This window comes from Strigops habroptila, chromosome 2, assembly GCF_004027225.2.
Source record: "Strigops habroptila isolate Jane chromosome 2, bStrHab1.2.pri, whole genome shotgun sequence".
NCBI lineage: Eukaryota > Metazoa > Chordata > Aves > Psittaciformes > Psittacidae > Strigops > Strigops habroptila.
The window spans coordinates 97,436,856-97,458,503 of record NC_044278.2 but is presented as its reverse complement, the minus strand read 5'-3'; the positions used below and the strand labels follow the sequence as shown (position 1 = coordinate 97,458,503).

The window sequence follows — 21,648 nt, the reverse complement described above, 5'->3', positions numbered from 1 at the left end:
TTGTTTATGACACAGAAAAATCTTTTTGGGGAATAATCATACAGGCTGGACGAAAGACTGGAAATGCAGTACCTCATTTCAGAGAAGTCTATCACAGAATCATAGAATCATAGAATGGTTAGGGTTGGAAAGGACCTTAAGATCATCTAGTTCCAACCCCCCTGCCATGGGTAGGGACACCACATGCTAAACCATGTCACCCAAGGCTCCATCCAACCTGGCCTTGAACACTGCCAGGGATGGAGCATTCACAACTTTCTTGGGCAACCCATTCCAGTGCCTCACCACCCTCACTGTAAAGAACGTCTTCCTTATATCTAATCTAAACTTCCCCTGTTTAAGTTTGAACCCATTACCCCTTGTCCTATCACTACAGTCCCTAATGAAGAGTCCCTCCCTAGCATCCTTACAGGCCCCCTTCAGATATTGGAAGGCTGCTATGAGGTCTCCACATAGCTTCTCTTCTCCAGGCTGAACAGCCCCAACTTTCTCAGCCTGTCTCCATACGGGAGGTGCTCCAGCCCCCTTATCATCCTTGTGGCCCTCCTCTGGACTTCCTCCAACAGCTCCATGTCCTTTCTATGTTGAGGACACCAGAACTGTACACAATACTCCAAGTGAGGTCACACGAGAGCAGAGTAGAGGGGCTCACCCTCCTTCAACCTGCTGGTCACACTTCTCTTGATGCAGCCTGGGATACGGTTGGCTTTCTGGGCTGCAAGCGCACGCTGAAGCCGGCTCATGTTAAGTTTCTCTTCCACCAATACCCCCAAGTCCTTCTCCGCAGGGCTGCTCTGAATCTCTATCCACAGCATCGTAGCTGTGTGGTAAAGCTAACTCACTTTTCTGGCTCCCTTTTAAGCCAATGTGGAAAGGATGAGGCCACTGTGTGAAATGGCCATAATTTCTCAACTTTTTAACAGATGTTTGTTTTGCCAAGGACCTTTCTTCTTATCAGACCTCAGCAGACTTATATGCACAAATTCTTATTTCGCCAGTCCCAAATGGCATGAGGCCTTAACAGATGAGAAAAGTGTGTCATTGTTGAAAGAAACCTGTGGGCATGTGCGACAGCAGAGCTATTTTACTACTAAAAGCATAGGTGTCGATGGACATATAGATAGTTAATCAGATAAGTTGATTTTTCTCTCTTTTTTTAGATTTTTTTTCTTTTATACTTACATGCCTAAAGTCCACCTTCCTGTATGAGTGTCTGCAGGTGATCATACAGTTAGTTTGCTGGACAAGAAATTGCACCAGGATCTCTTTAGCCCTTGGTTAACTTCCTAACTTTCTGCCCCTTTTAACTAGAGATTATATATTCTGTAAAGTATAAGACGAGAACAAAATGGAGCTTCTGTCCTTCTTAGATACAAAGCCTGTAGTGGATCTGTCATCTCAGTGCTCTGTCATCAGTTCTGGCTCCTTGTCTGTTATAGAGACCAGTTCAAGGTCTCTGTCTTGATGTTGGAAACCCTCTGTTGGTGCATCTGCTTAGGGTTGCCCCTCTGCTACAAGCAGATCCTCCTACAGGTACATTCCACTGGAACTGTGTACCTCTCAGAGGGAAGGGGAAGGCATGCATGTGTGGGATGTAAACCTTACACATTCCCACAAGATAAAAATGACAGCAGTCTTCACAGTTCTTGGAATTATTTAATTTCTTCAACTCATCATTCCTTTGACTATCTCTTTATGCCCATGCAATATGCAACCATTAATTATTTCACACACACACAATCATAAGCACATAAGCACACACAGCTGCCAAGCAGCTGTAACTCCAATCCTGTGACCTATGCAAGCCACTTCTGCCACAGTGAAAAGGAAGGAAGACTTGATATGAACCCTTTCCATTTTATATACTTTTGTGTCCTTTACAGAAAAGATTGAGTAGCTGGTTTAGACAAATGTGTGTCTAAATAAAGACTACATGTGTCTAAATAAAGACTACATGTGTCTATATGCATATAAACAGAGGTGAAAATAAACACTTTACAAAATTACAAAAGTACAATATTTTAGTAAACAAAAAGAACCTGTATATTCTGTTGTGAAGGACATGTATAAATGGTAATGTCGCCAAGAAAGATACTTGTACTTGCTTTAAGCTCCAGAAGTGTTATGTGCTTTAGGTAAGATCACTCATTTAAAAGCAGAACGGGATGAACATGAGCTGTGGGAGCCATTAAACTGCAGTTGAAGTCATCCTTTAGTGCCTTGTAGGTTATGGCTAAAAGGTTACAGTGTGTTAAGTGAAATATCAAGCTGAATTACTTCTATCAGGAAGGCATTGCCCTGCAGCCAGTATGCGCTTCACTGCCCTCCCTGTTTCACCACCTCCATTTAATTCTTCTCCAGGTTTGGTCTTTATCTTCACATGACCCCCTCCAACTGAGAGGGGAGGCAGTCAGTGCCCTATCTCTGTGGTTGTCACCATTGTTGGTTTTTTCTCCTTCAGTGAACAATTAATAATCCTTCTCTGTGAGAGTAAAGCTGGCAGCTATAGTTTTCACCATGTTTTTTTAGCATACAAAGGAAGCTTAAGTTCCATTATACAGACAGAACAGATAGATTAAAAAACCCCACTCTTACGACATCCTGCTACCATTGCAAATTTAATAGCTTTAATTTACCAGATATTTTGGCTGGATCTTTAAGCTCAAAATTCTGTTTCTTAATTCTAGATCTCCAGTACCTGTATGGTCAAACAAAGATAGCACTGTTGATTCAGACAGAGATATTTCACAAAAGAAACTGGCAATATATTGTGCAATGTGGACCTTCATTTTATGGGAGCTCCTCCTATGCTAGGGGAAGAAGATGAGCTTCAGTCAGCAAAAAGTGATGTGGGAGACTTGCAGCTGGTGTAGCAGTGCTTGTACTTTGCTGCAAGCTGCAGCTGTCTTAGCCAGTTCCCATGAACTCATGAACTGTCATAATACATACAGAGAAGGTCTCAGTTTTCTTTTTTTTTTTTCCTTTGAGGCCTTTTGCTCATGACCTATTCTCTTTCTCAATTACTCTGTGCATGAGCAAACCTTGTGTGAATTAGATGCAGCACTTTTTTCAGTATACAGCTTGACGCTTTGTTCCTGGGGTCTGCCCTTATTCACCACATCTGAAAAATCAGGCACTTAGGTATCTAAATATAGATCTAGATGTGCAGCTTAAAGAATGTATGTTTAAAAATAAAGACCTACTCCTCTTTAAATTGAGCTAGTTCATTTGGATTATAGTTCTGTTCTGGTTAAAGTTAAGGTCAGATTTTATAATTAGCAGCAATAGTTTTCTTTTGGCCAACCTGCAATAAGGCTAAATTTCAATGTCTGTCTTTAGAAATATGTTTGTCTTAAAAACATGGAACTCACCTACCTGAGGGCTGTCTTCCTGTATTTTCAGGTAATTAGCAAAGGTTAGACTTTACTTCATGGGGATATGTCAAGTACTACAGACATCTCACATTCTCAAGACATATGTGCTAGAACAATGCCAGATATTCATGGAACAGAGTTGAAAAAGGCAATAGTGAAAACCAAGCAATCGACCATCCTTTATTAAAGTACATATTGAAGTGTTGGCCTAGACTTATTTGATAGAGTGCGAAGTATCATTTGATCTCATTTCCTACTGTTTTAACTGCTTTAGCCATACAGTTTGGCACCTGAAGGCTTCTGTGTGGTTCTGGCCAAGTATTTATATGTGGATCTTGCTTTCCCTAGTTGCAGTCTATTGCCAGACTTGGCATAGGGAAGCAAGGAAATTACCATTCAAAAAAAAAATTATTAACAACAACTAGTTAAGCATGTCTTTGACAGAAACAAGAAGGTGAAGAACACATATTAAAATGCTTAAATGTAGAGCTTGATACCTTGAAGCTACTTTAATTGAGTACAGCTGAGCAGTTTGGTTTGTCCTCTAATGAAAATGGTTATTTCTGGCCACAACTGAAAACATCTTTCTTCCAATATGTTCAGTTCACATTTATGCTACACATGTTATGGCATGGGGTGTTTGAAAATCCCATTGGAAACGAAATTTTAAAATCACGCATGTATTGCCACAGCTTATATGAGGTGGCTCACAGAGTTTTTATTACACAGAAACAGTATCCTTCCAGCTTTACTAGTTCTAGTTTTACCAGAATCATACTTTAAGGGGAAAAGTCAGCTCTTCTGAAAATCTCACTAGATCTATAAAATGGAAATAGACAGAAATGTCCATTTTCTTATTTTTATGTTCAGTTCAGCTACCACAGTCAAGTTTAAGAAAACCCCGCAACTTGTATTCCCTTGACGTGGAAGCTCACTAACAGCCAAACTTTTTTTCTCCAGCTGTAAACACATGCATTTAGTGAGCACTGTGAAGAAAAAACTCTACTGTAAAGTTAATGCACCAGCTGTGTAACAAAGTCAGACGTTAATTTTTTCAAGGAGCTGGCATTTCAAGGCTGTATTGCATTCTCCTCTCCATTCAGACTTCTTTAAACAAACCTGCTTTGCATTTCACCTGTGACCTACCTGGCTGCATGCCTTCTTGGGGCCAGATCTTAGTTTTACCATATTGGTATTGTGTAAACAGTTAATTGACAACATTGTTAATCTTGTGTGACTCAGATTCACAGACAGAACAAGTAAATACAACAGAAAATTTGGAGGACAAAAATACCATTTTCATGAAAAGTTTATTTCATTGGGATATACAACATAAAACATGAACTTGTGTTATTTCTAGTTTGTGATTCTGATTTTATCAGTACTAAAAGTGTGCACACGCACAGAACTACCAAACTCTGCCTTCTGGAAATGTAAGCCAAATAAATAAAACACAATATAAACGTAGAACAGAGTCCAGACCCCAAAGCCTTAACTGGAAATATTTTTTTTGTTGTAAATATTCTCACTTGTTACATGACAGATTCTCAAACTAATTATGGGCATGGGGGGTGGGGGTGTTACTTAATTAAGTTTGACAGTTTGCATCAGAAAGGGGAACAAAAGAAGAACACCTATAGAAACTCCCATTAGTATTTCCTACGTCTTAAATGGGAATTGTCATTGTTCAAAAATAGACCTTTATGCTCTGTGGTAATTTATCTTGCAAAGATAAATATATGAAACTCTACTTCTTATGTCAATGTCCAGTATAAATCATGTTCTTTCCTCACACAGATGAATTTTGAGATGCACTTTGAATGATTTGTGATCTACATTTTTTCATACCTTCACTGTAAGAGTCTGTTCCCTGATTGGAACAATTTTTGTCTTCTATCTTCTCAGGTTCTCCAGAACTGGCATTGTTACAGAGTATTAGACACAATTTCCCCAGCGTAGCTGAGGCGTAGCTGTAATATGTATTTCTCTCCTGGTATCACAAGGGTAAAAGTCACATCCACTTATTATTGTTTAAAATTAATGTTAGTGAATATAATTTTGCCAGTACAACTGCTAACATCTCCTGTGCATAGGATGCATAGATACACAGTGCACCTGTTCTGTCTCTCCACAGCAGTTAAACTGATCCTACACTTACACAGCTCTGTTACCATTTTGGTTTCATCATGTCACATTGAGATAAAATGTGAACAGCTGGCTACTTTCAATAGGCTTTGCAGGCAGTGCTGTAAAATAAAGATAACTCAATGGAAAGAATGTTTTCTCATGTTCGCCTAAATGGCTTTATTAAAAGGGCTAGAGAAGTAAGACTCCTCCATCTGTGTAACACATTCCATCAATTCATTTGTTGGAGAGTTTGCTCACTTACTGACTCAGTTTTCCTCTGCAGTTTATTTCTTCTTTATTTTATTTTTATTGTGTCGAAAAGATCCTCTGTATTTCGTGTAGCATATAGTATGTCCTGTGATTTTTCCTTTCTGCCTCCTGAAGTGCAGTTTTCCCCTCATGGCATTTTCCTTTCCAGCAAGAAATGAAAGGGGTTTGTATGTTTTAATTTACTGTCAGGAGAGAGAGAACTATTTATTCAGTGATTCTCTGGCTATCAGTATTGTAGGTTTTCTTCCACACCTGCAAATCCATGAGTGCCTGAAGAATGGTTTGTGAGCATAGAAACTCAATCAGCTGGTTTAGCAAGAACTGCTTTCTCTCCTTACATGCCATGAATCTCACATAATGGCAGCTATACTGATGAAAGCACATAGACTTTCGTAAGTACACAAATAAATTCACAGGCTGGGGCAAGCAGCCCTGTTGCCCACATATCTCTCATGGGTTTTGCCAAAAGAGAGGAACCTTCTAAATTCTAGGGTTCTAGAAATGGAGACAATTCTTTGGCACCATGGTTTCAGATTTACCCACAGAGCAGTGGTAATGTATGACAAAGGAGCAGTGTTTCAGGCAGACCTGCCCCAGAAGGGAGCCTACTGCTACATTTCCACTAGTAGAAAGGAGTTAAGCTCACTAACACTATTCTCTCATTGAACAGAGGCAAGAAAACCCTAAAATGTGTCTTACAAACCCCATTAATGGATTGCTTTATGTATAGTGTATGTGAAGAAGTGATTATACCTCGTACTTGAAAATCAAGAAGAGCTTTCAAAGATGTTTGTTGTTTTTTTTTTTACTTGACATGGCAGAAGATACTGAGGTGGTAGGGATTTTGTGGATCACTCTGTCCTTAGCACTCTGTGTAATGTGGTTCCAACACTAGTAAACTAATAGGATTTCATGGCCTCACTATTCTTGTTGAATGCCACCACACCGAGGGCTAGAATTTCTCCTGATTTCTAGGCTGTATTTGTCATGGCCATCTTATGCCTATTTGTTCCCATGTCAGCACCATCTTTCATCATCAATGGCCCTCCTCTGCTGTTCTGCCTGGTGTGTATACACAGCATTCTTATTCCCTCTCAGCCTTTGTTGTACTGGGTTATAAAACCAGCTATTTTAGACTCCCCTCATCAGATAGTTTTGCCATTCCTGTGATTACATAGATTTCTTTTTCTATGGTCTACAATGCAAATCAGGCTTTTTCAAGCATGGATGATCAAAGCTGTTCCAGATAAGCTCTCACTAGTGCTCTGTATAATAGCATGCATGCTTCTAATTTCCACCCCATTCCTCAGTTTATCTTAGGATCATATCACATGGAGAGGGTAGGAAGGTCATAGTTGTGATGTGATCAACTTTGCATACCAAAATTTCTTCCCCTCTATTGTTTCTAACCAATGTCTTTCATTTCTAGCAGAAATCCCTGACACTAATTTCCATTACCTTATACTTTATGCTATAAAATTTCATCTCACTTCAGTCCTGGTCCTCAAGGTCATTACATTCTCCCTGTGTTAGATTCCAGTCCTCCTCTACATTATCATGAAAAAATATGTATGCTTCTTTTCAAGAGGATAATAGACATATATTAAATCTTCTTTCATGTACTTTTGTTTCTTCTTTATAAGCAAACTGAATTTCAGATCTTTGACTTCAATGTCTACTTCCTACTGTACAACACACAGATGCAGAACAAAAACACAAATTGAAAAGCTAACATAGTTTGTCGGGGATGACTTTTCAATAGGAACGCATTTGTTACGCTACCAAATGTATTCAGTTCTTGATACTGTTCCAAGAAATTACAAGTGTTCAAGGTTATTCCTGAACCAAAGGCAAACCGTGATGCACTGTAGAGTTCCACCATAGCTATATTTTTTTAATAGAAGTGGCAATTCTATGTTGTTCCTTGGAAAACAATTTAGCAAATCCATGCCCAAAATTATTCCTCAGATATCATGCAAGTATCCCAAAGATAAACTTGTGACTTTATAGGACTAAAAGATAATATTTTTGTCTAACTTCAATTTCTCATCCAATACATATGGAGAAGAAACCCCTTTATTTGTTCGACATAGAATTCCTTGATTGTGTTTATGTAAAACCAACGAAGAAGCATTAATATAAAATAATCTAAAACTGTAGCATCTCATGTTATCTACCAGGCTGCCTCACTGCATGATACTGTGTGTATCCAGTTACTCTTCTGTCTAAATGATAGCACATTTGATGGAATGATGCAAACAATGTAAGTGGAAAGGATTTTGGTAGCAGAGAGTGTAGATCAAGGAGTGTTATGCATTGTGACAACTACAAACATTTGCCATAATGAACTTCTTAATTAGTTCAGAGTATTTAGTCAGGGCAGGCAGTATATTTGTGGTTTCATAGTATTACTAAAAGTTTTGCCTGGCATTTGGAAATGTAATGCAGCTGTAAGGTAATGGACATTCAGACCCCTGAAATGCCACTGAGTGAACCCAAAAACAGTTCGATTTTTACACAGCTTGTAAAGTTCTTTGAATGTTGGGGGATTTTTTAATAGTGCAAAACACTCTTTACAAGCTTGTAAAGTAATCATTCCAGGGAAATGTTCAGATGCACAAATTTACATATGGAATTTCTATTGGAAGCAAACGAGAGTTCAACACCATTTATGCCTTTGAAAAGTCTCCCACTGGGAGATGATCTCAATGCCTTTCCTTCCATCTCTTTCTAAAGAAATCCAGAATGTTCTAAAAGGATCTGGATTGCACATTTCTAATCAGAGAGGCGTCAATGAAAAAGTATTTGTAACAAAACATAAATGCAAAGTCTCTTCAGAAAGGTTTGGATCCGTGCATCTTGGATGCTATCCTAAGAGGTGGCAGTTTACTGACACTGTTCATGCCTTTTTTCATCAAAATATATATAAAGAATATGTAATTCTCTGATAATAATTCAATACAGTGCTATTGTGTTGTACAATACATGCATAAAGGATCTATTTTTAAATCTATATCAACTCGCATATTATTTTTAGTTCTTCCGACAGTGACAAAAGGTATGATTTGTGTGTTTGTATGCAGTGTGTTAGCTATTATCCATGCACAAAGGAAGAAATAGTTCCAGAAAAGCATAAGTACAGTCCAAGGACTGTCTTGCAATGACATCTGAGCAAATTCAGAGTCTTCCAGAAGAGCTTCTTAGAGGATAGCAGCATAAGGATGTAAGCAAAAGAGTGGTTAAAACCCAAAGATAGAGCAAATGCAGAAGGATATTTGAAAACTTTCTAAAGTCTTCATTTGTAGCCATGTTGAATAACTACTTAAAAAAAGTGAGCAAAAAATGATAAGTCAAAATTGAGGGGTTTATGTTTTATTAGAACACATATTCAGTTTGAAATACAAAACGGAACATGGAGGGATGTAAGCTCAGCTGAAATGTGGTGTTTTGAACTTCATCTGTAATTTGCAAAATGAGAATTTTATTCAGTCACAATATTCATTTCAAGTTCTGTCTTCATTTTCTCTTGCACTGGGATTACCAGTGCAATGCTGCCTTTCATGACCACTAACCTAAATAAATAATTTTCATTTTTATAGGTTCTCAACCTAGTACAGTCCTATGTCACGCTGAGAGTCCCCTTGTACGTCTCTTATGTTTTCCACTCGCCGGTGGGTGTAGGAGGCTGGCAGCATTTCGACCTCCAGTCGGAGCTCCGGCTGACTTTTGTGTATGACACTGCCATCCTGTGGAAGGATGGGATCGGTAGCCCACCTGAAGCAGAGCTCCAAGGTGAGTGTTGGATTTCTCTGCATTGAATTCATGTTCTGTTACCAAGAGTATAATTTGCACACAGTAGGATGATTTTTCAATAATTCTAATACTAAAAAAGTAATAGCATATCGCTTATTATCAGTTGCAAACACTCTGTTATACCTTAGCACTCACAGTTCTCTGCTGGGTGTTTAGGAAAACCGTGTAAAGTTGATATTAGTTTTATTGCAAAGATTGTCTTGTTTGAAGTACACATGCAAAAATTAACACATTTATTTATACTCAGAGCTTCAAGGTTCATTATGTATTCATATTCTGTTACCACACAAGGTGCTTGCACTTTAATGAAAAAAACCGAGAAACTTAACTGTGCTATCATTTTTTTTCTGGCTATGAATGTGCAGTTTCAGAAACTTTTGATATTTTAAACACATTAATTGTGAAACATTCAAAAGATATAGGAATATGTAATGGGTATAATAGCCTATGTGTTAGAGTAGTAAACTGTGAAGCATTCTTTAAATGTGATAGATACTGTCAATAAGTGTTTGTAACTATAATTAGTCACGAATCAAACTCTAACATTACAGAATTTATCTTTGAAAAAGATTATTATATTTTTTAAAAAATAGAGACATACAAATGTCTATGAAAATGTATAAACGTATATGCTTCTTTGTTCTATTTATGCAAATTTCTTTAGTGTTCATCAACATTAAGCTTAAGTGTTCCATATCTGTCTCGGCCTGCGGTAGAATACAGGCACCAGCTATAATTATGTATGTACGCTTACACAGTTTTAGGACTCCAGTGAGCATAAAACCATTCTTTGTTTCTGCAAACCCTGTATATGAGCTACAGAAGTCATTGCTATGTGATTTTTGTCCTCATGTTGAGAACAGTAAATGAAGGTGGCAAGGGGAATCTACAGTGCATGAAGAATGAAGCACATGCCATGCCTAAAGAATAAGCCACATACCACAAATCATATGATGTACTAGACACTAACAGCCAAATTTAATCCTCAGCTATGTGGCGCATCTATGCCACCATTTTCCTGCCTTTAATGTTTAATATTTTATTTCTCTGTTTAAGGACCTGATGGCCAGGTGTTTGGAGATGCTGAACATTGGCAGCTCCCTTTGACAACAGCTAGAACAAAACACACGATAAACAGAGTGAGGTAGTGGAGGATAGACCCCCAACATGGGGGTCTGGTTTGGGCAGTATTTTCTCACTCTGCAGGCTTGTACAATGAGCAGCTGTTTTTCTGGGCAGGGAGGGGTTAACTAGTCTCCATTTTGTTTCCATACCTCTGGATAGATATAGTTGTTCTACGTATATTCTGCATATAACTGTAAAGCAGTCAAGGTCTTTTAAAGCCATATTTCATACATGTATATATATTTCTGATGTACCAATAAATATAACTGGTAGAGGTGTTTTTGTATGGGTGATATACATTCACATTGGTGAGGGCGTTAGGTTTCCGACACATTCATGGAGGAACATTCCTCTTTCTTTCTTGCTCCTAGCAAGCAGAATGGTAACATCACTGGCTGCCTGTAAAGGAGCGCTGGAGGAAACACCTGAACTCTGAAGCTTTGCAGAACTCTAGAGAAAAAAAAGACGTGGCTGCAAGCTACAGCAATAAACCTCTTCTGACATATAAACAAGACCTTGTAACGTGGAATTAGGAAATATTAGGCCCATGTTTTGGGCCAGATTCATGCCAGAAATTGCCATCTGGTGGGTGATGCCTTGAGACGGTAGATAGGGAGGCACTGATAAAAAATATCTCTGGAGAAGCTTTCATTAGTAGGAATCAGCTTGAATACCTAGTGAGAACATAAGTATTCTTCCTTCTATAGAACCTGCTGGCAGCTCACCATGCTATTACCTGAACACAAGCACAGACTGTGCTGTGGACTTTTGCCTATTAGAGCGGCTGTGTGGGTCCATGATAACATATAAAACCATGACTTTGCAGGGAAGTTCAGTATGTGCTTCAGAAAACTGAAGCATTGTGAAAACTCTAGGCCCCACTGTGTAGATTCTTGATCGAGAAGAATCTTGAGTCAACCCAAAAGGTACCATCAGGCCACCTCCCAGATAACTGACGACAAAGGGAAATTAAAGAGTGGGGTTGGTGTTTCACAGAAATGTGATTTATTTGTCATCTGCAAGTGGAATAAACTTTGTGAATTGGTTTCTGCTGCCAGGTTCCCTGTACCCAACCAGCATGCGTATTAGTGAAGAGGGACGCTTGGTTGTCAACTTCAAGACTGAAGCCCGATTTCATGGTCTGTTTGTGATGTCCCATCCCGGTAAGCTTAATCTACACTTTAGCAGTACTATAAAAGCAAAGACACCCCTCCCTGTTCACTTTTCTTATTTCTGCTGCTGATATCTGAATTTTTTTATGTACTGTGCTCTTCAGATGAGATTTTTCCTCTACTTGGGATTTACTTGCTGTTGATGACTGTATTCGGATTGTCTAACATAATGAAATATACATGAATCTGATGGAAAGAAGATAGTTCCACTTGATGAAAAGCCTGACTTATGAAAGATAAAGATCTAGGCCATTCTGTTCACTAGGGGTCTATAAATATATGTCTTTAATCCAAAAGCTGTGATTAACTATTCACTTACGTTGCCCTAGGAATGTAGATAGCATTAAAATTTCTTTTCTAACTTGAAACCTAAGTTATTTAGACCTTTTTCAGAGAGTAAGAAAAAGTCTTGTATGAGCATTGTATCGCTCTGCTAATAAAACATTCTCACTGCCATTCAATTAGTCATTGCTGAGGACCTGATCCTGCAATTTAAGCTGTTTAAACCCCACTACCTTTATTCAGAATACAGACATAAATCTGAGCATGAATGCCAGCCATGGAAAAGATTATCTAACTAAATTAAATCTGCTGAACAATAATGAGAACTGAACAAAAATGAGAAGGGACAAAATCATTTTAAGAAATCTCTTTTAGTTAAAGTCAGTTTTATTAACCTATGAAACTCCTTCATAGTGCTTCTACTTTTTCTCAGCTGTCTTCTAGCGTGTTAGGTTTTGTCTTTCAGGCAGAGCTGAAAGAGTTACATTGCTTAGAGAAATTATTTTTTGTTCCCTGGGCTGACATTCCAAGGTTAAAACGGGAGGGATTATAGATCTTTGCCATTCCACTCTCACTGTTTTGCCTGTCTGTTAAATTTAGTCTTCATACAGTTCTGGTTGTGTAGCCCAAAAGCAACTGCTAATAGACACTTGAACAAGAATCAAGGGGGCCCAGCTGTGTTGACTGTAATTGATTTTGTTAGTTTCAGTTAATAGAACCCAGTGCCCTGTAAAGGTATTAACATCAACCATGGCATTATGGTTTATGAATTACTGGGAATGTTTTCCAGGCTCTGAGAGTTTGCAGTGAAACATTAAAGGTGACAAATCTGTCTCTTGACATGTTTCTAGCTTCATCTCTAACATCCATGGTTATGTCTGCTGACCACCCGGGCCTGACATTTAGCCTCAGCCTCATCCGAAGTGAGCCAACGTACAACCAGCCAGTACAGCAGTGGAGCTTTCTTTCAGATTTTGCGGTAAAACCTCAGCCTTCACTCTGTCTTCTGTTGCCCCAGCCTGTCAGGTTGTCGGTGGAACAGCTCTCTCTCTCTCTCTCTCTTCAGGTTCGAGACTATTCTGGAACATACACTGTGAAGCTGATAGCTTGTACCACTGCTCCACATCAGGAGTACAGCCTACCAGTGATCTGCAACCCTAGAGAGCCGATCACATTTGATCTGGATATCCGATTCCAGCAGGTACCACCCCAGTGATGCCTTTGTCATGTTTTCTTTTCAGTTTGATTCCCAAATTGCCTTTGTGGCTTTGTAATAATAGTGCTAGAAGCAGAATTTACTTGCTAATAAATAGACTGATTCCTAAATTGGTGAGACAGCATGTACTCCTCTCCTGCTATTTAACCAGTTTTACCCAACTGGGAAAGGCTAATGTATTAGCCCATAGGAAGTTCATTGACATTAGTTTGCAGGATAGCTACTGTGATATGAACTTCTCTTCATATCTTTGGGAATTCATTACTTATCTCTTGGCTTTGGTATGAAATAGTTTTATCGGAGAATTGGGAAAATATAAAACTATTATCAGAAGGTTTTCATCTAACACAAAGATCAGAGCTAGGTCTCTGATACTAAAAGATGAATCTTAGAGCATTCATTCAGTCCGAAGGTAGGCCTTCTTCACTGGCTACAGAGGAACTATAAGTGGCCAACACTGGTCCCAGAAGTGACACAAATCCCGCCTATAGCAATATGGATCATATGGCAACATGGGAACAGGCAAACAACATACCTTTCATGAAGTCCAACTGTAAAGTTCTGTAGCTGAAAATAAAATATGGAGAAATTGATTCTGCTGTAGAAATTATTGACTGAAAAAAAATCTGAGTGTTAATGTTGGTTAACAGAATATAAACTGCCACTGTCCAGTGTTATCAATAGGGTTAGTGTGATCGTGGGATGTGTAAGGAGGAAGTTATTTCTGTTTTTTGGAGCCAATACAACTAACACTGGAACAGTGTGGCTGTGGTTTCATGCTCATTAATAGTATAGATGTATGCTATTAAATCATCTTACAGTGCAAATCCGATCCAGATCAGTCAGGGATACAGAATCACTTTTCTGTTGAATTAGCCAGAGTACACAAGGGAATGTATGCAGTCTTTATGCTCTGATTTGGCATTATGCCAGCTATGGGAGAACAGATGATTCGCAATGTGGCATTAAGTCCTCATGAAGCAGAGAGATGATGCATGATCTGACATGAAACCTGCCTTCTCAGAGCTAACCAGCAAAACATTTTGAAAGTTTACATGAAGGGGGTGAGGGGATTTAAACTAGTTCAGCACTTCAGCTTTTCTCTGGCATTTCTAATCTGCTTCTAGGAACTCTAAAGTAGTTCACAACAGTGCTAAACCACAGCTTCTGTCTGGTCCTGGTATAAACAAGATGATGTTGACAATTCAAAGAAAATTCAGAAAAGCTGCAAAAATCATTGCAAGATGGGTGAGGTAGGAGAGACCTAACTCTTACCTGGAAGAAGCCTAATGACTAAGAAGCTGTGGGACTGTAATCCAATAGGCTGAACCCCAGACATTTAGAAGGAAGCATTCCAAGAGAATGGAAATTATTTTTTTTTAACCATTCTTTCTGTGAAAAGGCTATGGGGGTAGGGCTCCTCCTTCTAAAGAGTAGCAATGGGTTTATGAAAATATTTCAGCTATTCATTCTTCTTGCCAAATCCTGTTGCTTTGATAGTTTGAGGACTCTATTGTGAAAAAGATATTTGAAGAATAAACGTGTCAAATGTTTAACTTGCAGAAGTAGTTTCTGTTGATATTGTTATATCTTATTCCATCAGCCCCTTGTCCATTAGCCAGCAATAATGTTTTCTTTACTGTTTTCCTTCCTTCCTTTCCACACACATATACATATATATTCATAAATACCTACGTAACATACGTATGTATGTTAACATTTTTTTATTTGTTTAGCAGCCTTTTGCTCTTTTTTATTTTTTTTTTGGGAATGTGTGTGTCTTCCACGTTGTTTCCTCAGGTATACTGCATCATTTTGAACTTTGTGCTCTCCCCAATTCTTCTGTTCACTATGTTCTTTCCCTTTTGTTATGCCATGTCCTGTATAGTTTGCCTTCTAACTTGCTATATCGCCCAATGAGAACCTGCTGATGATAGTATTGATTTATTTTATTCTTGTAATGTAATAAAGGAAGAACCATAGATAACTGAGTCAAATGTGTAAAGATAAATAATAGCATAAAAAGGTGTTCGAATGATTTGGTGCATTTTCACATGCATGTTCTGATATTCCTGCAGCACATCAGAAGAACTGATACTTGCAAATAAATCCTTAGCAATGTGTACTTTCAAATAGTTAGCAGAGGATCAGAAGCAGAGGTGGGACTTGGGTGTAAGAATGAAAATTGGGTAGAGAAAACAGGCTGTGATGAGTCACAGGCAGGCAAGTTATTGAGGGGAATATTTTCCTGGTGTTACCCCCTCACATAAGTTACCTTAGGCACCTCCTTGGCTGGGATTTGGAAAAATGTGGTAGGAAGAAGCAAACCTAGAATCCTATCAAATATCACAGAAGCAGATAACCCAAAGGTTGTATGCATGTAAAATGTATAGCGATATATGTCTAGTACAAAGAAATCTTTTTGGTTAAAGTATAATATTGCATGTAGATACAGGGAGCTGATAAATAAACGTACACTGAGAGAAGATCATGCTGTGTTTTAAAAGACATTAAAGAATACTTGTTGAAGAGCCTTATGCTATTGTGTTTTAGGTCAGTGACCCTGTGGCTGCTGAGTTCAGCTTGAACACCCAGATGTTCCTTCTCTCCAAAAAGACACTGTGGCTGTCTGATGGCTCAATGGGCTTTGGGCAAGAAAGTGATGTTGCTTTCTCAGAAGGTATAATTATGCACAGATCATATACATTTCATATGTGTTCCACACTATCAGGATCCTGTTCCAGTACAAACAAGATAGGAGTAAGGATTTGGGCTTGCTGCATGTATTCTTTTGCATTTGCCTTTCCTACCTGGCAGTTTACATTAGAGCTGTTAGCCAAACTGCACTGAAAGTGTTATGTCTGAGGGTTACAGTACTGGTGCCACTTCTCATAAGCTGAGCACTTTATAAACATTGTCTGACATTAAGAACACTACTAGTTGCTAAGCGAATATTACACAGGTTGGTTTTTTTTTTTTTTGTGGGTGAGTATACTGGATCTGGCTGGGATGGAGTTAACTTTCTTAATAGCAGCCACTATGGTGCTGTACTTTGCGTCTGTTTCTGGAACAGTATTGATAACATGCAAGTGTTTTGGCTACTAATGAACAGAGCTTGTACAGCATCAAGGCTTTCTCCCTTGTCCCTGTCCTCCACTGAGTAGGCTGAGGGTGGGAAGATTGATGCAACTGATACATTTGTCAGTGGATCTACTTCATTCCTTTGCTTTCCTCCTGTGCCTCTTTTGCCTGTTTGTTACCGTGCCAGCACCTTGAATACATGACTGTCTTTTGTGATGTATTTGCACAGACTCTTGAACAGCAGGTACCTGGTTTCTCTTTCTCAAAGTGCACAGTTGCTCCAAATTATAAAAGCAATGCAACATTTCTCCTTTCCTGCTTCAGATTTTCAACCTTCCTAACCACTTTCTGTCATATGTATCTGACCACTGCACACAGTATACTTTTCTTGGCTGCATAGCAATGGCCCAGGTTATTTGTACAGGTCTGGCAAGCATGCCTTATCTTAAACATTATTAGACAGCTGAAATGCAATTGCACAGTAAGGAGCCAAGTCTCAGAAAATGTCTGTGTGACTTTTTGTAATGTTCGTTTCACTTCTACAGTATGCCAGTCTGACCAAGTGTAAGTAAACTCTTATGCAGCCTGAACAGGATTCTACTGACATCAAAAATGACATCTCTTTAAGAAGTGCATTGTCAGGAGGCCAAAACCTACACCCCAGTCTGGTGCAGAGGAGTTTCTTTAAGTCACTTTTTGAATGAAGAACCCAGTATAGCCCAGAATCAAAACAGACCCTAAACTGGCTCAGGTTATAGCAACAGCAAGTGACCTCCTACTGCTATTTTATGGCTCAGAGTACATGGAAGAGCATGGTCTCTGATCATGACCTTTGAAAACACCCTACAGAGGAAGCTGGGTAGCAAAGTGTCTTTGGGTAATGTCACATTACACTGCACTAAGTTTCTTGACTAGGCTTATTAGCTTAGCCTCAGTACTGTGCTAAATGCTCTAGTGTAATAGAATGTGAACTGTGTGCACTGTTCACAGGTGATACCATATATGGCCGGGTGATGGTGGATCCAGTGCAGAATTTGGGTGATTCCTTCTACTGTAGCATCGAGAAGGTTTTCCTATGCACAGGAGCTGATGGATATGTACCCAAATATAATCCATCCAACACTGAATATGGGTGCCTTGCTGATTCTCCATCCCTTTTGTACAGGTTTAAGATTGTGGTAAGTGTTCAAATTCTGGCAGGATGCACATACATATTTTTATTTTTTTTTTTCCTAACTTGTTTTTTATCCAAAACCAACTGTTCTTTAAAATGTTCTCCATGGCACCAATTTTTTGGCTCAAACTCCAGGCTAATGTGAACTGATGGAGTATCTTGCCTTTCTCCCTCCTGGTTCTATTCTTTATCTTTCTGGGTACTCCCATCATTTAGAGTTTGACCTAAGTTAGAATCCCAAGATAGCTTTTTCTCTGCATTGTCTATACTTATGGACCACAGAGGGAGTCTTAGGAGACATGCAAGTTAAGGATTGGAATTTTTTTTATCTTTAGCCATTAAAAATTTAGTGTTTAATTTAAAGTTGTTAATCCAATTTGCCTCTGTAATCAATAGGGAAAGAGAGATAGATACTTCTAAAGATGGCTTAGAATATTTGAGATTATTTCACTTGGGAAAATAAAGTAAGCCTAAATGACTACAGATCTGATGCCCTACTTTTAGAAATTTAAGATAATTATCTAATTATCTAAACTAATTTATGTAAGTATCTGTTAATAGAAATTAAAGTTAGCTTCTTTAAACTGGGAAATAGACTTTTTACTTTTTTTCAGACCACATTCATATATCTTTTTATTTTAGAAATGTTGCTATGACTGTTCTGTAGTGTTTCCCTCCTTGTATTTCAACAAAAAAAGCATTCAGGCAAAAGATTAAATAGAAGTTAGTACAAGTCAGATGTGACCACAACTTCTCGTATCTTTTCTCTTGATATTACGATGGATTGCATAAAGCAATTTATACATTGTGTATAAATATTAGAGCTGAAAAAGAAGAAATCAACTAGAATAAATAAATCTGTGTTTTACAAACTTTATTTTTCCCTCCATGACTATGTAGGACAAAGCTCAGCCCGAGACACAAGCCACAAGCTTTGGAAATGTGCTTTTTAATGCAAAACTTGCAATAGATGATCCTGAAGCAATTCCATTAGTTAAACAGCCAGGCTCTGATGGATTTAAGGTAGACTCAACTCCTCTATTTCAGGTATGATTTCTATAGCTTATTAGCAAGAGCACTATACCAAAAAAGAAACACTTGCACAAGAAGTGTTGTTAACAGTAAGTCATATTGAAGCCAATAGATTTATTCTGTTTCCAGTGACAGTCAAACAGGATCATAAATTATTTTAAATTTCCAGATATAAAATCTGGAGCACTTATTAAGAGATTTCTGTGGGAATACTATGCTTTTCCCTTGCTTAACTCCACATTCTAACCAGAAATTATACAAATTATTATTATGCATTTCTTCTAAGAACTTAATAAATTTCTTATTACACAGCATTGTTTTATTGCTTCCAATCTCACTTCTCAAAGATAGAAAAGAATCATAAGCATTTATAGTGAATAAATAAAAATGTAGTTATTAGCATTTTCTATGCAATCTTTTCCTTGCAAATTTGCACATTGTGAAACGTGTAAGCACTGGAAATCCTAGAAATTGACAACTAAAGAGTAAAACTCCTTCTTAATTAGATATAATCCTTCAGCTGTGTGCATTCATCCCATTGATCGATGTAACCCAGTCAGGAATTATTTCTTCATTATTTGTTTCTTAGGTATTTGCAAAACTACATGCAAAACTCAAGTGTATAAATTAGTAGAAAAAGTATTGAGACTTTAGTTAGGCTAAATTAGACTTTAGGAGACTTTAATCCTACTCCTGGCTACTTCAGTATTAAAGGTCCTGTTGTAAGAAATGGAATATTTAAGAGAACAACCTATTTAACAGTATAAAAAGGGTTTTATAATCTGCCCTCATGAAAATTAAATCTTTTTTTTGTTATACGAAGATTCCAATTCCAAATCCAGTGATTTTTTGCCCTTATTCTGTCAAAAGAATGTAAATGTGAAGAAACAACCATATATCCTGAAAAAGACTTGGAAAAAACAAGAGTAAAATAGAAAATGTGTTATACATCACAATAATAGAACTTAGCTGCAGCCATTGAACTTATCAGACAGTTGCTTTAAGACCAGTTGGATTTTTAACAACTCCAAGGATGAAGATTCCACAGCTTCCCTGTTGCAATGGTCAACCATCCTGACAGTTTAAATTTGTTTCTTATGTTAAAATGGGAATAGAGCCACAGCCAGGGCCTAGGCAGCTATCAGTTAGGCCTGGAATGTTCTCTTCTTTGGCCTGTCTACAGTTGAGGTTCTTTTGAAGGCCATTGGTACTAACGGTACCAAAAAAACTGCCAAGGCTATGCGTCTTCATCTGCACCTGATAGCCATAGAGTCTGGCCATGGAGAGGAATGGAAACTACCCCTTCTTAAAATTTTGGCAGAAAACATGACTCTTCTGGTGTACATTGGCACATACTGGGGGGCTTATCTGTGCGTGATTTTGAAAGTACTTGTCCAGGCAATCAGTTCAGAACAGTGATTGATTTCCTCTGTATATAGCGCTGTCTGATCATGTATGTGTGTGTGTTAAAAACAAAACATTGTGTCTTTCTAGGTGTCTTTGGGTAGGGAGTGGTATGTCCATACAATCTACACTGTGCGTTCAAAAGAGAATGCTAACCGTGGAATTGGCAAAAGAAGTGTGGAGCACCAGTACCACTCGCTCTTGAGTGGTGGGAGCTCAGGACTATCCACTCAGAGACGTCAAAAGAGAGGAGTTGAGCAGGATCAAGAACTTGCAAAAGACATTGGAGTAGAAAACAACCGAGGAACAAACATACAGCACATAGCTCTAGATCGCACCAGCAAGAAACAGGTCCTTCAAAGGGAGGTTGCAGTCAATGGTGTTCTCCCCAGGGAACTGAATAACCAAAGTGCAAGGGTCAGCATAGTCACAATCATTGGTGGAGCTGCTGCCATTTTCCTTGCCATCTGCTTAATGGCAATCATTGTTTTGCTGCTAAAATGGAAACAAAATTCTGAGAAGAAGGAAGCCACAAAGGAGTCAGGCAGCAATGAACCAATGATGCTACCATATAATTACGCAAGCGACAGCTCAGAGGTTTGATTCCAAGATGGCAGGATTCAAGCCAAAGTCTCCAGAGTGCCTCAAAAAGAACTTGAACTGCACTTTGCTAGCAGCAGATCATGGTGATTCATGAGGAATGAAGAGATCGTATACTTCTAGGTGTACTTGAAATTTTTTATCCTGAACTCTTGCTGCCATCATCAGCAACAGAAGAATCCATACCAAACCTCCCACTATGCACAAAGGGTCATCCTGACGTCCCTATATCATGCACTAATCTGAAGTAACAATTCAAGGAACTGCATTGTAGGGGAGAGATTTTTTGTTTTGTTTTTGTGTTTTCTGACATTTCAAAAAGTAGAAGAAACTATCTAAAGGTGCTATATATCCTGTCTGCAATAAGAGAGGAAATCTGTTTCTTCAGAAACACAAAATACTTGAGAGGAGGAATCCTTATACTCTTCAGTTAAATTATGTGCTGTTTCTCACAAAGAATGCAATGTCTACAGTGAAAAGTGATGAAATGCCTTAGGCATGAATCCTCCCTCCTATAAGCTTTTTACTTTACTTAAGCTATACCAGTGATTTCTTTTTACCTTTTTTTACTCATGTGTAGCTGAACTTTTTCAAACAACAGTTAGATTAGACAGCGTAACACTATAAACAGTTGCATGTCACAGATGCAATACATACTCTTTTCTGCAAATTCTTATTCAGCTATTTAATCAAGATTTTTTTCCCCCTTATTTATGTTTATATAAAGCCAAAGAATGCAACAGATCTGGAAAGAAATTTGTTTTTCACAGAAACTGGACGTTTATGTCCTCTTAAGTTTATAATGGATCATGGAGGTGTTGTAAGGTAAATTATATTTTTTAGTGCATATCCACTGCTGGGAAATGCAAGCATTACTATTTCAGTACCTAGAGAAGATGATAGATTCAAAATGCAGAGGACAAGGTTCTGCCTGAACTGAGCCTAGGAATCAGTATACTGAATCCAGCATGTCATTGT

General features: G+C 38.3%; 1 protein-coding gene across 1 annotated transcript in view; it reads left to right on the top strand.

Annotated features, from left to right (window-relative positions):
* The window catches only part of LOC115604455 (FRAS1-related extracellular matrix protein 2-like), a 62,149-nt gene extending 41,020 nt beyond the window's left edge, over positions 1-21,129 (top strand). The window contains exons 16-23 of the mRNA XM_030477580.1: positions 9,371-9,563; positions 11,768-11,872; positions 13,015-13,142; positions 13,230-13,364; positions 15,933-16,059; positions 17,451-17,638; positions 18,535-18,681; positions 20,161-21,129. Of these exons, the coding sequence (XP_030333440.1) occupies positions 9,371-9,563; positions 11,768-11,872; positions 13,015-13,142; positions 13,230-13,364; positions 15,933-16,059; positions 17,451-17,638; positions 18,535-18,681; positions 20,161-20,673 (1,536 nt within the window). The 3' untranslated portion in view covers positions 20,674-21,129. The remainder of the gene's footprint in view (positions 1-9,370; positions 9,564-11,767; positions 11,873-13,014; positions 13,143-13,229; positions 13,365-15,932; positions 16,060-17,450; positions 17,639-18,534; positions 18,682-20,160) is intronic.
* Positions 21,130-21,648: the final 519 nt, after the last annotated feature.